This window comes from Chrysochloris asiatica, unplaced genomic scaffold, assembly GCF_000296735.1.
Source record: "Chrysochloris asiatica unplaced genomic scaffold, ChrAsi1.0 scaffold00064, whole genome shotgun sequence".
Lineage (NCBI taxonomy): Eukaryota > Metazoa > Chordata > Mammalia > Afrosoricida > Chrysochloridae > Chrysochloris > Chrysochloris asiatica.
The window spans coordinates 3,126,055-3,145,031 of record NW_006408582.1 but is presented as its reverse complement, the minus strand read 5'-3'; the positions used below and the strand labels follow the sequence as shown (position 1 = coordinate 3,145,031).

Here is an 18,977-nt window from a genome sequence, read left to right as displayed (position 1 = left end):
GGCAGCATCGATGGACTCAAGCATGGCAACAGTAGTGAGGCTGGCCCAGGATGGGGTAGTGTTTTGTTCTGCTATACATAGGGTTGCTATGAGCAAGCCAAAAGAAAAAACAGTCTGTGTTAGAAGAATTACAGACAGAATGCTCCTTGGAAGTCAGGAGGGACCAGTCCCTGGAGAATTATATCATGTTTGGTAAAGTGGAGGGTTGAGGAAAAAGAGGAAGACCCCCAATGAGATTTATTGGCACAGTGGCAGCAGCAATGGACTCAAACGTTGTAATGATTGTGAGGTTGCAGCAAGATTGTGCAGTGTTTCATTCTGTTGTGTATACGGTCACTATGAATCAGTACTGGCTTGATGGCACCTAATAACAATTGTAAATGTTATCATTTTCCTGAATTCCTTTCCAGAGTTCTCTTTATTAGTGTATAGGAAAGTCACTAATTTTGGGATGCTGATCTTGTACCTTGCCAACTTTGCTGAATCTTTCAATGAGTTCCAATAATTTTCTTGCTGAGTCTGGGGTTTTCTATGTATAGGATCATATTATCTACAAATAGAGATTTATTTCTTTGCCAATTTTGGTGCTTTTTATTTCTCTTTCTTGCCTTAGAGCTCTGGCTAAGACATCTAGCACAAGACTGAGCATGAGTGGTGATAAAGGGCATCTTAGTCTGGTTCCTTTTCAAAAGATTGTTTTCAGTTTCTTTCAGTTCAGAGTGATGTGGGCTGTTGGTTTTGTATATATACTTTTAATTGTGTTGAGGAATTTCCCTTCTGTTCCTATTTGTTGAGTATTTTCATCAGGAATGGGTGTTAGATTTTGTCAAATGCTTTTTCTGCACCAGTTGATATGTTAATGTTGTTAAGTGCTCCTTCCTTTTCTACGTTCCAGAAATAATTTGAATAGAATTGGTGTCTGACTGTTTGGTAGAATTCACCACTAAAAGTCATTCGATTTTTTTAAATTGGGAGTCTTTTAATTACTTAATCAATTTCTTCTTTTTGTTAATACTGTTCAGATTTTCTACTTCCATCTGTGTTAACTTAAGGAAAGTTGTGTTTCTAGAAACTTGCTCATTTCATCTAGATTTTCAAATTTGTCGCAGTACAATTCTTCATAGTACTGTGCTATTTTTATTCCCATTGGATCTGTTGTGATGTCACCCATATAATTTCTTATTCATGTTATTTGCATATTCTCCTTCTTTTACTTTGCTAGATTTGCCAATGCTTTGTTAATTTTATTGATCCTTTCAAATTACCAACTTCTTGACTTTTTGATTCTTTCTATTGTTTTTCTGTTCTCTATTTCATTTATTTCTGCTGACTTGTAAGATAAGCACTGGACTGGGACCCAAAAGACTGGTGGTTCAAACTCATCAGCCGCTATTCAGAAACCCTATACATGGCCACTATGAGTTGGAACATACTCAAAGGCACTTAACAATAGCAACAACAACAACCATTATTATTTTGTTTTGTTTTGTTTTGGTAGCTATAAGCATACTTTGCTGCTCTTTTTCTAACTATTAGAGATATTTGGCTAAGGTGTTAATTTTAGTTCTTTCTAGTTTGGGATGTACGGATTTAGAGATATAAATTGCCCTTTGAATACTGTTTTGGTTGTGTTTCAAAGGTTCTGATATATTGTGTTTTTGTTCTCATTAGATTCTAGGGATTTTTTTTTTTTTTATTTCTACTTTTACCCAGGAGCTTTTAAACAGTGTGTTATTCAATTTTCAAGAATTTGATTTTTTCCCTTCATCTTCCTATTGTTGATTTCTAATTTTATAAAAATGTGATCTTAGAATCTTAGAAAATGCTTTGTAGTACTTTGATGCTTTGATATTTATTGAGGTTTGCTTTGTGGCCTAATATGTGGTCTATTCTGGAGATTGTTCCATGTGCACTGGAAAAGAATGTATTTTGTGCTGTTGTTGGGTTGAGTGCTGTATGAGGTCAAGTTGGTTTATGGTGGTGTTTAGTTCTTCCTTGTCTTTGTTGAGTTTCTTTTTAGTTCTATCCTTCACTGAAAATGGTGTGTTAAAACCTCCTGCTAACCTCAAGGTCAGCAGTTCAAAACTACCAGCAGTTCCATAGGAGAAAGATGTGGCTTTCTGCTCCCATAAAGATTTACAGCCTCGGAAACCCTATGCGTGGTTACTATGAGTTTGAATCAACTTCACAGCACACCACCACCACCACTATTCTTTTAGAGTTGTCTATTTCTTTTTTTCTTTCTTCAATCCTATTAGAGTTTGATTTATTTATTTTGAGGCTCTTTCATTGGGAGCATAGATATTTATTATGGTTATGTCCTTGTGTTCAGTTGACGCTTTAATCTTGACATAAAGCCTTCTTTGTCCCTTATACTGGTTTTTGCTTAAAGTCTACTTTATCATACACTAATATTGTCACTCCTGCTCACTTTGGATTGTCATTAACTTGATATATTTTTTCATCCTTTAATTTTTAGTCTGTTTTTGTCTTTGTGTGTAAGGTGTTTCCCTAGGAGACAGCATATTGAAGGATTCTGTTTTCTTATTCATTCTGCCACTCTCCATCTTTTTACTGGTGCATTTAATCCACTTTATATTCAATGTAATTATCAATAGGAATGAATTGACTGCTATCATTTTACTGTGTGTGTTTGTGTGTGTGTGTGTGTGTGTGTGTGTGTGTGGTGTTGCCAGTTCCTTTGTTCCACATAAGTTTTTGTACTGAGTTCATATTGTTTGTGGGTTTTCTTTTCATTATCTTCATTGCTGTTGTTTTGATTTTTACGAAACCTTTCTGATTTTCCTTTTTTTTTTTTATGTGAAAGTGTATTGATTTTCTTTGAAGTTATCCTGTAGTTTATTATTTTTTCCCCTGTTTAAAAGTCAGTTTTATCTCAAAATTTACTTGACTTCCTTGTCATTTGGAAGTTATGCATTCATACTACTCCCTCTTTTTGCTTTGTAGTTGACTTCATTATAGATTGATAGTTCTGGTTCCCTGCTGTCAGTATTTTATTTAAATACTTCTATATCTGGATTGAGTTCTGGGTGGTGTTGTCATATATGCTAATATCAGATTGTTGTCTGCTGTTGCTGGTTCTCAGTCCAAAAAACAACCTTTAGCATTTTTTGTTTTTGGAAAAATTTGTAAAATTACAAATTCCTTTAATTTCTGTTTATCTGAAAATGTCCTTTTGAGGGACAGCTTTGCTGGGTATATTATTCTTGGTGGCATTTTTTTTTTTTCATTCAGGGTTTTGTCTATGTCATCCCATTACCTTCTAGAAGCAGAGTTTTTAACCCCCTTGCTCATGAGAGTTTTCACTGAACAAATGTTTCTGTAACAAATCTACCCTCCTATACCTACTCCCTGATAACACTTCAATGGCTGCCCATTTGTTCATATTCAATAAGTCTCTCTTTTGATGGCCCCATAGTCCTTCAAGTGTCAACACATATCCATGGAATGCACCGTGTGTCTGTACTGTTCTAAGATTCCATATAGCAGTAAACAAAAAAGATAAAATTCCACTCATGTATAGTTCTTTTATTCTACTAGACAGAGATGGAGACAATAAACCAAACACATAAGTGAAATATAGACCATGTAAGATAGTGTTATGTGCTCTGGAAAAAAAATGGTATGAAGGCATTGAAACTTTAAATAAGGTAACCAGGGAGGGTGTCTCTGGGTCAGTTTCATTTGTAAGGGTGAGTATTGAGTCTGTGAATTTGTAGGGAAGGGCCTTCTAGGCAGTGGCGCCTAGCACAGGAACACACCATGTATGTTGAAGAAAACAGTGAGAGGGCCAGTATGCTTGGAGAAGAGGGAGCAGGGAAAAGCCTGACACAGCCTAAGCGGTAGACCCTGTAGAACTCTGGCTTTCATTGTGTGTTATGTGTGGGCAGCTTTAGGATGATTTTGTGCAGAGGGATAACATGATGTGACTCAGATAATAGAAGGGTCATTCTTTTAACATGGATACTCTTAGACTAAAAATTAAAATCCTTCTGTGGGAGCTGACAAGGCCCTGAATGGTCAGGGTCCTTCCAACCTTCTCATCCTCCTCTCCAATCAGGTGGACCCTCACCTGCTGCTCTCTAACCACCCCAGTCTTTCTATTCCTCAGATGAGTCATACTTTCTCTAGCCACACAGCCTTTGCACATGCTACTCCCCTGCTTGCTTCACTCTTCTCCTCTCTTTACCCAGTAAACTTCTCTAACACTGCCTGTCTCAGTGCCTTCACTTCTTCCTCAGGAATTCCCTTCCTGAGAAGGTCATTCCTTCCTATTATATGTTCTCCCAACCCAATATAGTGCTTGGTGTTGTTAGTAAGTGCCATCAATTGGTTTTGATGCATAGCCTTTCCTGTATAGGATTTCCAAGGAGTGGCTAGTGTGTTCCAGCTGCTGATCTTGTGGTTAGCACTCCAGTGTGTATCCTACAGTGCCACATCAGGACTCCATATAACACTTGGTGAACTTAAAAGACATGTGTATGTTCTTCCTAGCCCTCTATTGGATCGTTGGAACCTAGAAGAGCTCTTGGCACATAAAAGGGCCTTAAGAAATACTTATTTTTTAAAAAATGTTAAATAAGTCTATCTCTGCACTTAATAGATAAGAATTGGTTCAATTGTTCACTAGATCTTTTACTGAGCCCCACTGTACACAAAGTACTGTGTTGGGTGCTGAGAATACATAGATGACCATCATCTGTTCCAGTGTCTCTTTGTCCAGACTGAAATTTTTCTGAGGACAGGAATCTTGTTAAAAATGAATGTCCCACAATTTCAACTCAAACCCTTCCCCTCCTGCATCCTCCCTCTCTCTTGGTGACACCATCCTCCCTGAAGTGTCCCCAGAAAGAACCTGGGGTTGTGCGGGTAGGAGAAAGAATGTGACCAGGAGAGACCAACTCTCACAAGGGCAGAAACAAACTATTCTTTTCTGCAGTATTTATTGATGATCACATTGTATTGGACTCTGTGTAGTAGATTCTGTGTTCTCTCATTTGATCCTCTCAACAGTCTCATGAAATAAGCATAATTTTCCTCCATTTTATCAAGGTGTCATAGCTAGGAAGGGACAGAGCTGTCCCAAGCCTGCAACCCATTACCTTCTCTCCTACACCACTTGGAGGCAGGAGCTCTGCTCTGGGCCCAGGAACCTGTTGGCTTGCCCTGAAGGACAGGAGAGAATACATCCCATCAGTCTTTAATTCTGCAAGCAAAGAGTCCTCCATTCCTACCTCTCCAAGGCAACTGATGCCTGCCTGAAGTGAAGTGGCACTTCTGGCCAAGCTTCTTGGGTCAGAGCCAACCCCTAGCACATCCCAACAAGGCTCTAGTGGAGCGGCACTCCTTGTACTAATATTTTTCTAAGACAGTGATGCCTCCACCCTCTTGTTGCTCTGGGGAGATTTAAGGTAAATAATCCCACGCAGAGCCAAGACAGCTACAGGAAAGAGCCAAGAAGTGAATATAAACTACAAAGGAGGTGGAGGAGGATTTAAACAAAACAAAACAACAATCCTGTGTGGAAGATTAGACCACCCCGCCTGAAGGGGTACAGTGTGCCTGGCTCAGGGAAGAGGGGTGATGCTGCAGTGCTTCATGGACAGACTCCACCTGGGGAAATAGAGAGGTGGTCTGCAGACACGTTGCACCCCCGCCTCCAAAGGAAAGCCAGGCTCCCTACATCCAACACTTGGCCTCCATTTTCAATAAACTATTAAATTAAGTTCTATCGAGTTAGTTCCAACTCCCTGCATCCAACATGTGACCTCCATCTTCAGTTGCTAAGTTGTTAAGTCCCGTTGAGTCAGTTCTGACTCATAGTGACCTTGTATAGGATTTCTGAAGAGAGGCTGATGAGTTTGAACCCCTGAACTTGTGATTCAAACCAACCTTATGGTCCAGTGTTTATCCTTGAGTGTCACACCAGGACTCCTCTTCAGTAGATAGAACTGTGACTCAGAGGTCACCTGGCCCTAGCCCCCATCTGCAGAGGTAGACACTGAGTCCAGGGTGCAGGAGAGACTTATCCAAGTACACCTGCACTACATGGATGGCATTGGATGGCACCGGCAAGTTCCTGACTTCAGAAACATGTCCTTCTTTGGCCCCCCAGACCTGCAGTCTCTGTCCTGAAGTTCAATCACCAGGACATGCACATAATCCCACAATGACCCTTTACTGACCCATCCCCAAGGCCAGGCCCCAGGCTAATGCTGGGAAGTGGGGAGATTTTTACCCCCCACCCCACCACACCACCTTTCAGAGCCTTTGAAGGAGCTATGAACAAGGAGGAGGAATGAAAAAGGATGGAAGCAAAGATGGTGGTATGATCCTCAGAGCCTGGATTTTCACTTGATATAAAAGGTACTTCCCTAATTCTGTGACACAAGTTACAGTTGTTACCTGGACAGCTTTCTAATTACATCATACTCAACTCTTCTTGTTGTTGCTGTTGTTAAGTGTCACTGAGTCAATTCCAATTAATAGCATCCCTGTATAGGGTTTTTGAGAAGCAGTTGGTGGGTTTGAACCACCTACCTTGAAGTTAACAGTCCGGTGCTTATCCTACAGTGCCACACCAGAACACTTCCATTTTTATCGGAACCCCTATTTTTATACCCTTATCTCATTCTCAAGAAGGTGTGAAGTGGAAACAATATAAAGCACTGCTATAGTAAATCCTTAAAACAGGAGTGAAGAATGGGATAATTATGTAAGAAAAACATAGGATTCATATAAATGACTGAATAAAATTAGCTCTGAACTTCCTGGAAGCCAAAGTAAAAAGAGAAATGTGATGGACTCCATCATTTTCATGAATAAATCCCCTGGGTGGTGCAAATGGCTAACAAACTCAACTGCTAACCAAAGGTTGGTGGTTTGAGTCCACCCAGATGCACCTCAGAAGAGAGAATAACTCTAGGGACATAGCCACAGAGGGTTAGAGCTGAGAATGAAGTGTTCAGCTGATATAAAGTGTGGGAAGATGCACAAGAATGTACAAACTTTCAGATAGTACCCATTTGACCTAGCTTCAATGGCTGGATGATCAGAACTCGACTAAAGGAAGATTCTTTTTTTTTAATTTGATAAAGAAAACAAATGTAAATCATTATAATTTCATGAACTTGACCTATACTTATGGATGTAGTAGCTTAAAATACCTACCAAGAGGGAAGGAATCTTCACAGCAAGGATCATTCCCATCCCCTTTGTACACGGGGTTGATAGGGATGGGCAACTTAGACACTGGCTACCTAAAATGGGAGGGGAGGGGAGCTATAAAGGCATGAAGTGACGAGCTTAAACGTTTTCAAGAGGGAGTTTAGTTTCAGAGTGTGCAGGGGAAGGTAGAATCCCAACTGAATGATTTTCATCCTGTCTATGTGGGTCTGGTAAAAGGAGATGGGCACACTGAGTAATTGTTACCATGACTAATTGCAATTGTCGCAACTGTAAAGGTAGAAGTTTTGTAGCAAAAAGGAGGGAGTGGTTGATCTTACAGTCCAGAAATGGAGGACCCTGGGACCATCAAGGGAGAAGAGCAGGAGTGGAGTGTGGGACCCTATCCAGAGAAGTAGTGACACCAGAGATGGAGGCAGAGATGACAACGTGGAAAGATGGAGCAGCTGAGGATTCTAGATTTATGAAGAGAGTGGGGCTGTGTGCTGGCGGTCAGGGGGCAGGTTTGCAGGATGTACCGTTTGGTTGTTTGAATGATTGTATATTCCTAAGTGTTTTGGTATACATCCAAAAAATGAAAAACAGAGGGAATAGAAGCAATACTGTTGAATGATGATGCATACAATGGATTGCAATCATTGCAATGAAATGAAATACAATAGGATGAGTGTAAAACTGATGTTCTCCCATGTAAGCCATCATTCAATGCACAATAAAAACTTAAAACAAACAAAAAACTCTAAGGAACATAGTTTTACTTGGATTTACATGGGTCACATGAATTGGAATTGATTTAATGACAACTGTATTGTTTAAAATAATATAGTAGGTATGAGTGTGGGCTTGGGGTCAGAGTGCCTGGGCTCAGAGCATATGTTGAGTATCTATTAATGCAGCTCTGTTCTGTTCACACTCTGAGCCCGGCCCCTCTGTGTCCCCAGGCTGCTCCATCACTGAGGCTGTGAAGATGCTGGACAACAAGCTCAGAGATTACCAGGAACAATTCAACACTACCCACCTGCTGGCCCTCTGTGACTATTTCCACAACACTTTCATCCACCACTACAAACTCTACCAGTATGTCCTGTGTCAGGACCAGGAAGTCAAGCTGACCCTCACCCTTCTGGAGGTGTGCACACCACCCCAACCCCTCCCGCTGGCCCAGGGCATGGACAGGGATGTCTGGAAGCATGAACAGCAGATGGCTGAGCTCACGATGGCTGAGGTGCAGAAACACACCAACATGCTTCTTCTGAAGGAGGCACTATGCCTGGAGCAGGAGCGCATGCTTCAGAAGACTTTCCAGGACATAAACGCACAGGGACGGGTGCTGAAGAGGGAGGTAAGGCTCTGCCACATGAAGAGGATACTAAACCCTCCATTGCTAACAAGAACTTCTTGCAGAACTTCAATGTGCAGACTGCTGTTGTTGTTGTTGTTAAGTGCCGTCGAGTCAGTTCCAACCCATAGCGACCCTGTATAGGGTTTCCAAGGAGCAGCTGGTGAACTTGAACTGCCGACCTTATAGTTCAAATGGTTTTGCAGTCTGGCACATTAACCCACTGCGCCACACCAGGACTCTAGTACAGGCTGTGTATTCCAAAAGGGTTTTGGTTTCTGAATTGTCTGACTGAGAAGGCCCTGGAAATACTTGATTTTGCATGTTTGTTTTTTAACTGGAAAGTGTTAGTTTTGTTCTTCTTGTTGTTGTTTTCTTAACACTGGAAAATCTCTAAAGAGCAATTACACAACAAAATGAATGCTAATCACTTAAGGTTAAATCCAACAAAGCAAATCATGCTGCCAAGTAATCTTAATGCCTTGAGTCATTCTACAGGGACCTAACACAAACAAAGCAATAGCCTGACTCTAGCCCCTTTACAGGAGACCTTCCTCTAGAGCAAGGCCACAGTGGGAAGGGACTGTATGTATTACATCCCACCTCTGCTTCAATGCACCTTGTTTAGCTGCTCTCCCCAGATTGTCTTCCCAGCCCCTTTGGGTCTCCATAACTATGTTGATGGCCCCTACTTGGTGGAGCTCTAGGGCTAGAGCCTCCTCTCCCACAAATGAAGCTGGCTGCGCTTACCAGACCAGCTGCCCCTGACATCCACCCCAGGAAGACTTTTTGAAGAGTGGCGCAAGCAAGGGGAGGACCAAACCACTCCAGCAGGCAACAGTGCGTAAACATAGTTTGTCTACCTTACTTCTGGGCTTTTTCCAGTGGCCATCTTTCTACTCTGGCCAAAACCTCCTTAATGCTGTCTTTTCTGTCTATTCTCCAAGTATTTCCCCCTCTTCTTTCTAGGCCCTGACTCCTTGCATCTTCACATGAATGATCTCTTGGCTTCCTTTGTTTTCCCCTAACTCCTTCCAGTTCATGCTAAGATGCTTCAACTTCCATGCCCAAAACTTATTAACAATGTATTTTCCACAGACACTTCTCTCTCCAAGAGGAACACGGGTACCAACTTTTCAATTAAGATTTTTTAAGGGAGGACTACCACTTATCTGTCATTTTGTCATACTGTGATGGCTTGCACTGTGACTGTGATATTGGAAAATATTCCACTGATGTTTCAAATACCAGCAGGGTATTTGGACAGATTTCAGTGGAGGTTAGACACTAAGACAGGCTAGGAAGAAGAGGCAAATGATTTTTGAATATTTAGCCACTGAAAATCTCATGATTGGCAACGTAACATTGTCATATACTACCAGAAGATGAAAACATTATGAGGAGCACAGAATATTGCCAGATGTAATGCTAGAAGATGACTCCCTCAGGTTGGAAGGCACTGAAAATATGACTGAGAAAGAGCTACCTCCTTAAAGTAGAGTTGAATGGAGCAAAGATTTTGGGACCTTCATTTGCTGATGGGGCACAACTCAAAATGACAAGAAACAGCTGTAATCATCCATTAATAATAGGAACATGGAATGTATGGAGTATGAATGTAGGAAAATTAGAAGTTGTCAAAAATGAAATGAAATGCATAAAGATCAATATCCTGTGCATTGTGGCTGGGATTGTTGTTAGGTGCTGTCAAGTGGGTTCTGATTCATAGAGCCCCCACTCACAACAGAATGCAACTCCCCAGTCCTGTGCCATCCTCACAATTGTTCTTACATTTAAGCCGATTGCTACTGCCAATGGATTGTGTCACTCCGTCTAGGCGGGGCTTCCTCTTCCTAGCTAACTCTTCGTTTTACCAAGCATGATGTCATTCTCTAGGGACTGGTCCCTCCTGATAACATCTCCAAAGTATGAGAGAAGTGTTGCCGTCTTACCTTCTAAGGAGCATTCTAGCTGTACTTCTTCCAACACAGGTTTATTTGTTTTTCTGGCAGTCCTTGGTACTTTAAATATTTTTCTTCAACACCACAGTTCAAATGCATTACTTCTCTTAAGGTCTTCCTTATTCACTGTCCAATTGTCACATGCATATGAGGCAACTGAAAACACCAGGGCTTGGATCAGGTGCACCTTAGTCCTCAAAGTGATATCTTTGTCTTGGATACTTTAAAGAGGTCTTTTATAACAGATTGGCCCAATGCAGTACATCATTTGATTTCTTGACTACTGCTTGCTTAATGTTGATTGTGGAAGGAAACTAAAGTAATTGAAAACTTCAATCTTTTTTCTGTTCATCATGATGTTATTTATTGGTCCAGTTGTGAGGATTTTTGTTTTCTTTACACTGAGATGCAATACATACTGAAGACTGTACTCTGACTTTCATCGGTAATTAAACTAAAGTGCAGTGGTATTGGCCATTTTGAATCTGACAATCACATGGTTTACTATGCTGGAAATGATGAATTGAAGAGGAATAGCATCTCATCCATCATCAAAAAGAACATTTCAAGATTTATCTTGAAGTACAATGCTGTCTGTGATCGGATAATATCCATACCATTACAAGGAATACCAGTTGTTGTTGTTGTTGTTGTTAGGTGCTATCAAGTTGGCTCTGACTCACCCTGACCCTACGCACAACAGAAAGAAGCACTGCCTGGTCACAATTGTTACACTTGAACCCATTTCTGCTGCTACTGTGTCAATCCATTTCATTGGAGGTCTTCCTCTTTTTTGCTCCACTTAACCAAGCATAATGTCCTTCTCCAGGACTGGTCCCTTCTGATAACATGTACGAAGCATGAGAGAAGCTCCAGGCTTCTAAGGAACATTCTGGCTGTACTTCTTCCAACACAGATTTAACTGTTCTTCTAGCATACTATGGTACTTTAAATATTCTTCTCCAACACCATAACTCAAATGCATCAATTATTTTAAGGTCTTCCATATTCACTGTTCAATTTTCAGATTCATATGGGGTTACTGAAAATACCATGGATTTGATAAGGTGCACTTTAGTTCTCTAACTGATATCTTTGCTCTTAGACAGTTTAAAGAGATTTTTGCAACAGATTTTCCTAATATAATGCATCGTTTGATTTCTTGACTGCTGATTGCATGAATGTTGATTCTGGATCCAAGCAAACCAATAAATGTCATCATTATAAATGGAGACAAGATTTAAATTGTAAAAGACTTCAGTTTGCTTGGATCCACAACCAACACTTATGCAAGAAATTAAATGACAAATTGGGCAAATATGCTGCAAGAGACCTCGTTAAAGTGTTCAAGAGTAAAGATATTAGTTTGAGAACTAAGGTGTACCTGACCAAAGCCATAGTATTTACAGTTGCTTCATGTGCATGTGAAAGTTGAACACTGAATGGATAAGGAAGACAATGTGTTGAATTATTGTTTGCAGAAGATTATTAAAAGTGCCATGTGCTACCAGAAAGATAACAAATCAGTCTTGGAAGAAATGAAGCAGCCAAATGCTCCTTAGAAGCCAGGATAGCGAGATTTCATGTCTCATAATTTAGACGTGTTATCAAGTGGGACCAGTGCTTGAAGAAGGATATTATGCATGGTAAAATGGAGGGTCAGCAGAAAAGTGGAAAACCCACAATAAGATGGATTCACACAGTGGCAGTAACAAGGGGCTCCAATGTAACAACTGTGAATACAGCACAGGACCAGGCAGATTTTCATTCTTTGTGTATATGGTTGCTATGAGTTGCAACCAACTAGATTTGTTGTTCTTAGGTACCATCAAGTCAGTTGCAACCCATAGCTACTCTAGGAACAATAGAACAAAACATTGTGCAGTCCTGTGCCGCCTAATTGTTGCTACACTTGAGCCCATTGCTGCTGCCACTGTGCCAATCGATCTCATTGGGGGTCTCTCTCTTTTTCGATGACTCTTCACTTTACCAGTTATGGTGTCTTTCTCCAGGGACTGACTGGTCCCTCCTGATAATATATCTAAAATATGAGCGATGAGGTCTGGTGCTCTTTGCATCTAAGAAGCATTCTGGTTGCGATACTTTGAACACAGATATGTTTGTTCTTCTGTCTGTCCATGCTACCTTTAATATTCTTCTCCAACACCATACCTCAAGTGCATCAAATTTTCTACAATATTCCTTATTTATTGTCCAACTTTCACATGCATATGAATCTCTTGAATATACCATTGCTTTGGTGAGATGCACTTGAGTCCTCAAACTGACTTGCTCTTGAACACTTTAAAGAAGTCTTGTACAGCACAGTCAAATGCAATATGTCATTTAATTTCCTGACTGGTGCTTCCATGAGTGTTGATGGTTGATCCAAGAAAAATGAAGTCTTTGACAACTTCAACCTTTTCTCCATTTATCTTGATGTTAAAAAATTGGTGAGCTGTGGTCTTTTATCTTCATTAGTAAATATTTTCAGTACTCTTTGCTTTCAGTAAGCAAGGTTGTATCATTTGCATATCACAGATTGTTAATGAGTCTCCCTCCAATCCTGATGCCACATTCTTTTTCATATAATTCAGCTTCTTGGATTATTTGTTCATCATACAGATTGAATATATTTGGTGAAAGAATACAACCATGGCATACACTTTTTCTCATTTTAAACATTCTGTGTTCCCTTGTTCTGTTAGAATAATCCTCTTGGTCTATATACAGGTTCCTCATGAGCACAATTAAATGTTCTGGAATACTCATTCTTCATAATGTTGTGCATAACTTGTCATGATCCACAGCATCAAAGGTCTTTGCATAGTTAATATAGCACAGGTAAACATATTCTGGTATTCTCTACTTTCAGCCAAGATCCATGTCACATCAGCAATTCTTCATTCCACATCCTTGTCTGAATTGAACTCAAACTTTTGGCAGTTTCCTGTCAATGTACTGTTGCAGCCATTTTTAAATTATCTTTAGCAAAATGTTGCTTGCATGTGATATTAATGGCATTGTCCAATGATTTCTGTATTCTGTTTGGTCACCTTTCTTTAGAATGGGCACAAATATGGATCTCTTCTAATCAGTTGGCCAGGTATCTGTCTGGTGTTGAGTGAGTGCATCCAGTGCTGCATCAGTTTGCTGGAAGATTTGAATTTGTATTCCATCAATTTCCAGAGGCTTGTTCTTTACCAAGGTTTTAAAATTATCTTGGACTTCTTCCTTCAATACCATTGGCTCTTGATCACATGCTACTTCTTAAAATGGTTGCACATCAATGATTTCTTTTTGATACAGTAACTCTGTATATTCCTTCTATCTTCTTTTGATGCTTTCTGCATCATTCAATATTATCCTTTTTGAATGTAAAATCAAAGACTTCTTCAGTATTGAGGCTTGAATTTTTTCCTCAGTGTTCAGCTTGAGCAATGCTGAGCATGCTCTTCACTTTTGGTTTTCTCATTCCAGATCTTTGCACATTTCATAATAATATTTAACTTTGTCTTCTAGAGCTGCCCTTTAACCTTCTCATTTCTTCCACTTGCTTTAGCATCTCTACGCTAGAGAACAAGTTTCAGAGACTCTTCTGACATACATTTTTGTCTTTTCTTTCTTTCATGCCTTCTTCTTAACCGTATGCTTTCTTCCTGTATGATGTTCTTGATATCATCCCACAACTCTTCTGGTGTTTGGTCATTAGTGTCTAATGCATCAAATTTGTTCTTAAGATGATCTCTAAATTCAGGTAGAATATGTTCAGAGTCATATTTTGGTTCTTGTGGACTTGTTTTAATTTTCTTCAGCTTCAGCCTGAACTTGCAGATGAGCAATTGATGGTCTGTTCCACAGCCTGCCTCTTGCCTTGTTTTGGCTGACGATATGGAGTTTTTCCACCAGCTTTTCCCACAGATGTAGTTAATTTGATTTCCACCATCTTTTCCCACAGATGTAGTTAATTTGATTTGTGCTCCATCTGGTGAAGTCATTTGTATAATTGTCTTTTATGTTGTTCAAAAAAGGTATCTGAAATGAAGAAGGTCTTTTGGTCTCCAGCATTATTTCTATCACCAAGGCCATATTTTCCAACTACTCATCCTTCCTATTTGTTTCCAACCATTGCATTCTGATTACCAGCACCAAATACATCTTGATGGCATGTTTGATTCGTTTCAGACTGAAGAAGTTGGTAGAATTCTTCAGTTTCATCATCAGTGGCTTTAATGGTTGTTTCATAAATTTGAATAATAGTGGTATTAATTTGTCTTCCATGTAGGTGTATGGATATTATTCTATCAAAGACAGTATTATACTTCAAAATAGATCTTGAAATGTTCTTTTTGATGATGAAGGTGATGCCATTCCTCTTCAATTTGTCACTCCTGGTATAGTAAATCATGAGAATTTGAAATTTAAAATGACCAATACCAATCCATTTCTGCTCACTAATGCCTACGATATCAATGTTTATGAGTTCCATTTCATTTTTGACAATTTCCAATTTTACTAGATTCAAACTTCATACATTCCATATTCTAATTGTTAATGGATGTTTTCAGCCATTTCTCCTTAATTTGAGTTGTATTCCACCAGCAAACAAAGGTCCTGAGAGCTTTACTCCATTTGTGTCACTTCTACTTTGAGGAGGTAGCTCTTAATCACATTTTGAGTGCCTTCCAACCTGAGGGATTCGTCTTCCGGCACTGTATCTGACAATATTCTGGTGCTCTTCATCATGTTTCAATATTCAGTATTCTGATACTGATAGCGTTCCACTACTATTCATAAGGTTTTATGTGGTTAGCCATTCAGAAGTGGTCTGCTACTTCTTCCTAGTCAGTCTTAGTCTGGAAGCTCAGCTGAAACCTGTCCACTATGAGTGACCCTGCCAGCATTCAAAATATTGGTAGCATAGCTTCCCTGCATGCGAGGCACCACAATGCAACAAAGTGACAGACAAGTGGTAGAACCATCAAAATGGTTCATCACCCCATCTCTCCCACTTGTCTCCTGTCCTCATTTCCCCATTCTTCGTTTTCTGTGCAATATGGCTAGTCTCTCTTTCTCTTTATTTATCATGCTTCCCTTTCCCTATCATTACCTCAAAAGCTGTGTGTATGTGTGTGTGTTAGGATGGGATGGGATGGGATGGGGAGGGAAGCATGAAATCCACAACATCAAAAGCAGTCATGCTTCTCAAACTAGGAATGTGTGCCAGCTTCAATCATAGGATAAACAATGGCCTAGTCTTTCCTCTGGAAGGGGTCCCTGGGTGCTACAAAAAGTTAATGTACTCAACTGTTAACCCAGAAGGTGAGATCACCCAGCATTGACTCAGTCTAGTGATCTGCTTCCAAAAAAAATCAGCCACTGAAAACCCCATGGAGCACAGTTCTAATCTGACGCATATGGAATTGCCATGAGTCAGCGTCAGCTCCATGGTAACTAATACTGGTATCGTCTTGGAACACACTTTTCCCCAAGAATTTAGGGAGAGAAGGTTATTTCTATATAAAAATACCAAAAGAGATAGTCTGCAGAAAATATCAATTTTTTCATGTAATTTCAAGTTAAAATATGAAATCTCAAGGAAATGTATTATAAACAACGGAGTACTCCAAGCTTATGTTCCCAGATCCCCAGAAAATGTATAAATTCTCCCCTGCTATTTGAATGCCTGGCACTGTGGGTTAATGCGTCAGACTGCAAAGCCATTTGAACTGCAAGGTCAGTGATTCAAGCTCACCAGCTGCTCCTCGTAAACCCTATACAGGGTTGGTATGGGTCAGAATCGACTCAACGGCAATTCACAACTTAACAAATTTGAATGCCTATGCAGGGAGAAACATAGTTACACGGTTTATGTTTCCATGATGCTATGATTCCATGCCTCTAATTGAGTTGTCAAGAGGACTCATGTTGAACATGGCAGATGGTAGCTGAGTTTCTTCCATGGCTGACTGACTGGAGGACATACCCACTCTCTGAAGCAAATTTTCCTGTCCCCTCTGATAAAGCTACAACTAGAACTTTGAGATGTGAGGATTAGACAGAAGAGGGGGTAGCAATATCTACATGGAGTTTGCACTGGGCAGAAAGTAGAGTCTATAGGGAATATAGGACTGGCCTATGGATCCAGAACAATCAGGAACAAATGATACATAGTAACAGAATGATTTTTGTCCTATACCTGAAGAGGGAGGAGAAGGAGTCAATTAATACAATCTGGAAAGAGATCTATAACTATAGGCAAGTACCACATGACAAGAATTGTGACTTTGGTAAAGGAACCATATTCAATCCATAGTCTAATCCAAAAGGTGATTAGGGGAATAAATACCCCAAATTTTCTTTATTCCAAGCCTCAAGTCTCCTGGCAGTACCTCCCATTGAATGAATGCAACCAAAAGCCAGAGGTCAAAGTGACTGTTGATGTAGCCCTTATAAGTCAGCCTCTCAAAAGTAGGGTGGAGAAGGTGGAGAGTAGATCTGAATGAAGGATATGGCTACATTAAAAATTGGACCCAGATTAAGAGACTGTATCTGTATTCCCCTAAAGTCTGTTCACCAGCAATGTTCCATTTCTTTCAGGAGTTAGAAAACCTCATCCATGAGGCCATTCACATACAGATGGAATGCCTGAAGGAGATGCTGCAGTATGAGATACAGATAACATTTGATATTTTGGACTTAAAACTTCAAAAGAAGACTTTAAATCTCAATGCTCCCATCACGTTCCCTCCCTCAGTCACTGGCCAGTCAGGCCAAGTTGAATCTATTAAGTCACACAAGGCAAGCAAAGAAAAGAAAGCAAAAGCCAAGAAGAAATAGAAAGCTCCTGTTGCTGTCTTTAAAAGTGAACTCTGCTTGAGGAAGAGCCATCAATAATTCTAAAAGTATTGTGTGCTCAGCATACAGTAGAGCAGAGGTTTCTAGAAATTAAAGAAACAAAGTAATACTCTTCATGTCTATATTTCAAAATCTTCTCCTGCCAACTGACCAGCTAAATCAAATGGATTTTCCCTGAGTCATGAAGGAATGCTATACATCTCTGCAAGTGCAGGACTCTGGTGGGCATTCCAAAACCACTTGATCAAGCCTGAACTCCTCTGAATAAAGAGCCACCAAAAGTGGGTTTAACAGGTTAGAGGGAGGAGTGACATCAGGAAGAACTTCCAGATGACATGGTAGTTCTGTTGCTAAATGGGGCCTGGGATTCTCTTTCCTTATTGAGATTTTCAGACTGGGATTAACCGTGTACAGCATACTGTGCATGGGTGGCCATTTGCTAAAGATACAGAAGCTCATATCCCCTGGAAAACTCTTCCTTCTCTAAGAATCTTTAAGCACTGTTTAGAGCTAGACATTTGTTCTGGGCCTCAGCTCTGTCTTCTAATGGGATAGTTGGTTAGACAGTGTCTAAGGCCCCTGTCTCATGATCACATCCTAGGTGGAAGATGAGGCAAAGTTTCCATTGTTGTTGTTGTTGTTGTTGTTAAGTACCATGGAGTCATTCTGACTCATAGTGACCCTGTACAGGGTTTCCAAGGCTGTAAATTTTTATGGGACCAGAAAGCCTCATCTTTCTCCTGCGGAATGCCTGGTAGTTTCAAACTGCCGACCTTGAGGTTAACAGCCTGATTCGTAACCACTACGCTACCAGAGCTCCTTAAACTTACTATTCTGATTTTTCAGAGGAGGATCTTAAGGATCAAAGAGGTCAAGTGCTTGCTTAAAATCACACAGCCACGCCGTGAAAGATCTAGGATTAGAATGCAGGCTCTTCTTTCTATGCTGTTTCCCTTGCAGTACTGAGCCTCTTGTGCTTTTGTTTTGTTTTGTTAAGTGCATAGGGTTTCTGAGGAACAGCTGGTGGATTGAACCGCCAAGCTTGTGGTTAGCATTTCAGCACTTATCCTACAGCACCACACCGGGACTCCTATAGTTGCTGTTTTATTACAACCATGTCCTTCACAGGTGACTGTTTCCTCTTCCTATGCCAGGGATCTGCTCTGCTCCTTGTTCATGTGAAGTAGGCCACTGTGCAACATTCCCTGTCATCATCTCATCATACACATACGCTTCCCTCCTTTGCCACAGCTGCTAACAAGGTCTTGCCATGTGTGCCTGGATATATGTGTTTCCAGGAACGCTCTCTATATCGAATGCAAAGCTGGATTTAGCTACAGGGAGATCCCTGGAGAAGGTGTATCATCAGCTTTCTGGAGCCATCTTAGCAAAGTCTTGGAAGCCCCTAGCTGGGAAAGGATCTTCATCAGGAACTGTACTCCAGACTTTCTCCCCACCTAAGACTCAAGGTGTGAGGGCTGCCATCCTATCCTGTTCAGGTCTGACTAGAATTCCAGCCACCATGAAACACCTCGCAGCTTTCATAGAAGGTGGAGGTGGTAGTGCGTGTTAAGTGTTAGAAGAGGAGGAAGAAGCAAAGGGGAACTGCTCCT

At 40.4% G+C, this 18,977-nt stretch overlaps 1 protein-coding gene across 1 annotated transcript in view; it reads left to right on the top strand.

The window, feature by feature from the left end:
- LOC102841351 (chromosome unknown open reading frame, human C8orf74) overlaps nucleotides 1–17,346 on the top strand; it is a 35,275-nt gene extending 17,929 nt beyond the window's left edge. Inside the window, exons 2-3 of the mRNA XM_006864426.1 lie at nucleotides 8,148–8,548; nucleotides 17,107–17,346. Of these exons, the coding sequence (XP_006864488.1) occupies nucleotides 8,148–8,548; nucleotides 17,107–17,346 (641 nt within the window). The remainder of the gene's footprint in view (nucleotides 1–8,147; nucleotides 8,549–17,106) is intronic.
- The last annotated feature ends 1,631 nt before the right edge of the window (nucleotides 17,347–18,977 follow it).